The 3,976-nt window shown below is 35.7% G+C and overlaps 1 protein-coding gene across 2 annotated transcripts in view; it reads right to left on the bottom strand.

Annotated features, from left to right (window-relative positions):
* The window catches only part of dennd1b (DENN/MADD domain containing 1B), a 105,464-nt gene that overhangs the window by 50,335 nt on the left and 51,153 nt on the right, over positions 1-3,976 (bottom strand). The window contains exons 7-8 of one of the 2 annotated variants that reach the window (XM_016500695.1): positions 1,080-1,160; positions 693-752 (exon numbers count right to left, since the gene is read on the bottom strand). In XM_016500695.1, coding sequence (XP_016356181.1) covers positions 693-752; positions 1,080-1,160 — 141 coding nt within the window. The remainder of the gene's footprint in view (positions 1-692; positions 753-1,079; positions 1,161-3,976) is intronic. The other variant, XM_016500696.1, reaches the window with a different exon arrangement.

The following is a 3,976-nucleotide window of genomic DNA, read 5'->3' as shown; positions in this document are numbered from 1 at the left end:
TTAACAGAAATCACTTTTCAAAAACTACAACGAATGACTCGTTTGGACTACAACGCATTTTCCAGGATTTGTGATATCACACATAGCGACGAATAGGACGAGACCTGGTTGAGCTGCACTAGAGAAGGCAACGAGTGTTATCACTGTGTCGGAGATGCGCAAGCTTTCTCAAGGCAGACAAACTTAGAGTGGTTACAATCATCCGGGTTTAAAATCACGCTCAAATTGATTTGATATTGACGCAATATTTACACTGAAGCTGGCAGGCGGCTAAATAATGTAAAATATGTGAAAAATAATGTGTTTTTCGAACAACCTAGTATGAGAGCCTGTTCTAGTACACCCCAAAAACAAAATCAAGACTTTGTAAAAGAGCATAATAGGACCCCTTTAACCAAAAAAAAAACGTATGATATTTGAAAAAAAATACAGCAGTGTGGAAGAGCATGAATCATTTATCAAGTTTGATTGTTTTCCAGAAAAAAAACAAAAAAAACAAAAAAAAACTGACAAGACCCAGGATGGGTTTTTTTGCCATATTTTTAAAAAAGAATAGAGCTGGTTTATTTGGCAAAATTGGAGAGCTGTCTCCCATGCGATTAGGGCAACAGCTCCAAATTTCAGAACTGCCCCGTTCTCTCTCTCTCTTTCTTTTCATCCCTCTCCCTTCAGCACACTCACTCTCCACTCACCGACTGTCTGCTTCCTGGATCTTGCACTACTTGCCCATTGGCAAAATGTAAGTAGTTGCTCTTGCAAAAATGAAGGAAGAATATAGACAGATTAGATGGAGAGATCAGACAGACAGACATACACATAGACAGATTGTACAAAAAAAAAAAAAAACCTGACAGACTGCAAAATATTGACAGATGCATGGAATGAGACACAGAGTAAAAGAACGATAGATAGATAGATAGATAGATAGAAAGAACGATTAATAAATAGAATGATAAATAAAACGACAGACAGACAGATAGAACGATAGACAGACAGATAGAATAATTGAACGTCAGAGCGAGAGGCCGGTGGTCCCACTTCTGTTTCTAAACAAAGCGTCAGCCCTCCCCAGCACCTACCACACTCAGATTTACTGGCGTATTCGGCTTTGGCAAGGGGTGGTTGTGCAGCGTTTCCAACATGTCGTTCAAGTCATCTTCCTGTGAGGACAAAAAAGACAAATATGAAAAACCAACAAATGAAAGAAAAAAAAAAGCACAACCAAAGGAGTACGAAAGGAAAACAATGGCAACTGCAAAGCGATTCCATGATTTAAAGCGCTCAGCGTAAAGTATTCCTACAGCAGTCTACAGAAGAGAAATATATCTGACTGACACACATTTAACGAGCGATCCTGAGGTTAAGAGACGGTAAGCTAGGCTGCGGCAGACGCTTATTATTCTGGGGATGATTTATGGCAAACATTGGCTGTTCGTAATTAACCAAAAGGTCCTTCCTCAGAGCGGGCGGCTTTAAGAAGCCATTGGAGAAAAGCTTCGCCTCAAAACAGGCCTCAGGATTATAACGCTGAGCTTTTACGAGCTTTTATGAAAAGAGTGCAATTTACCCTCTCAAACTTGCTGTAGAATAGCAATGCCGTTGCTGTTAAAACACAGTCTGACATTGAATAGTTAGGCACATATAGATATTAGGCACATATAAATACATTTAGATAGACCTTTCCTTGTAAGCAAGATCCCAGATTAGCTGTGTGGCCAGAGCTCGCAGCATGTATGGCGTGTGTTTGTATATATGTGTGTGCGAGCCGCTGTTACGAGAGCCTGGATGCTCACACACATGGTCAGTTACACAGCCTGAAGAAACACTTCATTTACCCTTGCCATAAACCTTCAGCGCTCTTGTCCTTCCTCGTCAGTCAACGTCGCCTCACGCGGAACAAAACGACAAAAGTCAACCCAATCATGCTTACTCGCTCAAACAATTCATTTATGCGTACTAGTTATGCTTTTGTTGGACAGTTTGTAAGGGAAAAAATTGTAAAAAGTTATTTTAGCATCATTGAGATACTGTTGTAGTTTTTATTAATATTTTTAATCTTTTTATTTTTTTGTATATTTTCCATTTTCATTTCAGTTAAAATTTTAGTAAACTTGTCTGTCATTTTAATAGTTTTTTTATACATGCCAATATAATTTTTATTCATTTTTATTTCAATTACTTTAGTACATCAAGTTAAACTAAATTAAAATGAGAAATGTCTTCAAGTAAAAACAAATTATGGTTTATGGTTTTTGTTTCAGATTTAGTCAACTATAATAACCCTTCTGCCAAACATTGTAAGTTTAATTAGTAAGTAAATAAATATATATATTATTATTTCAAAATATAATGGTTTCATTTTTGAAACACCAGCAAAAATATTTCTATATTGTCATATTCAATGCAAATGTCCATCTAAATTCTATGAAATTGCTCTGGGTAAAACAAATGTATGTAAATTGTTCATGAATTAAATCATTCAATTCAGTGCAACGATTTACTTAAGAATGATTTTATGAATTAATTAGACTAATCTGTTGTGCTCACATTTCATGAATAAGGCCCATTTTGGTTTTTAATTATCCTATATTAGTTGTCGCATTTAAAGCAAATTTTGTTTTAAATTGTATGAAAAAAACATTTATTTAAAATTTAAGTATAAATCTGTCACAGTCTTCTATAAATTGCTGAATTGTGCGCAAATATCCGTGCAAATAATTGGTAAAAATGTTCTTATATAAATATTTGCATTTAATGCAAATATCTGTATAAATAGCACCCCCCTCCACAAAAAAAATAAAAAAAATAAATTTCACATAAAATTGTCACACAATATGTGAATGTGTAAATCTTTCCCAAATCGATTCTTACATAAACTGTTGCATTAAATGCACATTTTTGTGCAGATTGTTTGTAAAGTCATTTTTAACCAAACTATTACACTGTTGAACACTTGAGCACTTTGAAACATGTTCTACAGGCTTTATTTGTAAATTATATATTATATATATATATATATATATATATATATATATATATACACTTATATATATGTGTGTGTGTGTGTATTATGTGTACTGTTTATTTGTATCAAGTAGTACATATTCACAGAGGCAGCACTTCTTTTCCCAAAAGAAAACTTTCTGAATTGCAGTTCTACCATCTGTTGACCACTACATTCTCATAAATGAAGCTAAATGACTTTGAAAGTTGCACTGAATAAGCATCTGCTAAATGCCTTCTATGAAAATCATAAAGAGAATGTACTTTACATCATGATAAACATGAAATTTCAAGAATGAGGAGAAACGCTAAAAAAAAAAAAGGCATACTTTTTGGTAATGGTGCGGGTCGATGACACAGAGTATCTAACGGCTTAATTCCTGACCCCTGTGACTCCCAGTGTACTCAGCCCGTGATTTGTTTGTGTAGAGGAGGCTTGGACTTCCTCACTTCTCTTTCAGCGGCTCCGTTACACATAACAGAACGATAACAGACTGATAGAGAAACTCTGAGCACTCTTCCACGCTGGCTCCACAGACTCGGTTTTTCATTTGATGTTAGCTTAATATTTTCATCCCCTTTTCTTAATTCAAACTTTTCTTCGTCGCTTACTACTGTGAAACTTTCAGAAAGAAAAAAAAATGATTTGGCACAGTGTATTTCCTGACAATTTGTTTTCCCGTATATCATGAGGACTGACTTCCTGTTCGATGCTCGGTCTGTTAAATGTCACCAACACTGCAAAGCAAAGCACAACCAACCAACTGTGCCTGTTTCGCTGAGATGGATTATAGATGACGTTTTTCTTTTTCCTTTGTCTTTGCACAAAACAAAACACTCGAGTTTTGCTTTGCAGTGGCACTTTTGGCTCACAAGCTGGATGGCAGGAACGTGGGTAATTTCATGCTATTTGTGACATTAGCCGTTTGCTCATTAGGGGGTCCGGCATGGTGCAATCAACCAGTGAACTCAC

The sequence above is a fragment of the Sinocyclocheilus anshuiensis genome, unplaced genomic scaffold (genome assembly GCF_001515605.1).
Source record: "Sinocyclocheilus anshuiensis isolate Anshui unplaced genomic scaffold, SAMN03320099.WGS_v1.1 scaffold766, whole genome shotgun sequence".
NCBI lineage: Eukaryota > Metazoa > Chordata > Actinopteri > Cypriniformes > Cyprinidae > Sinocyclocheilus > Sinocyclocheilus anshuiensis.
Note: the sequence above shows the minus strand (reverse complement) of the source record. Positions and strands in the feature narration are given on the sequence as shown.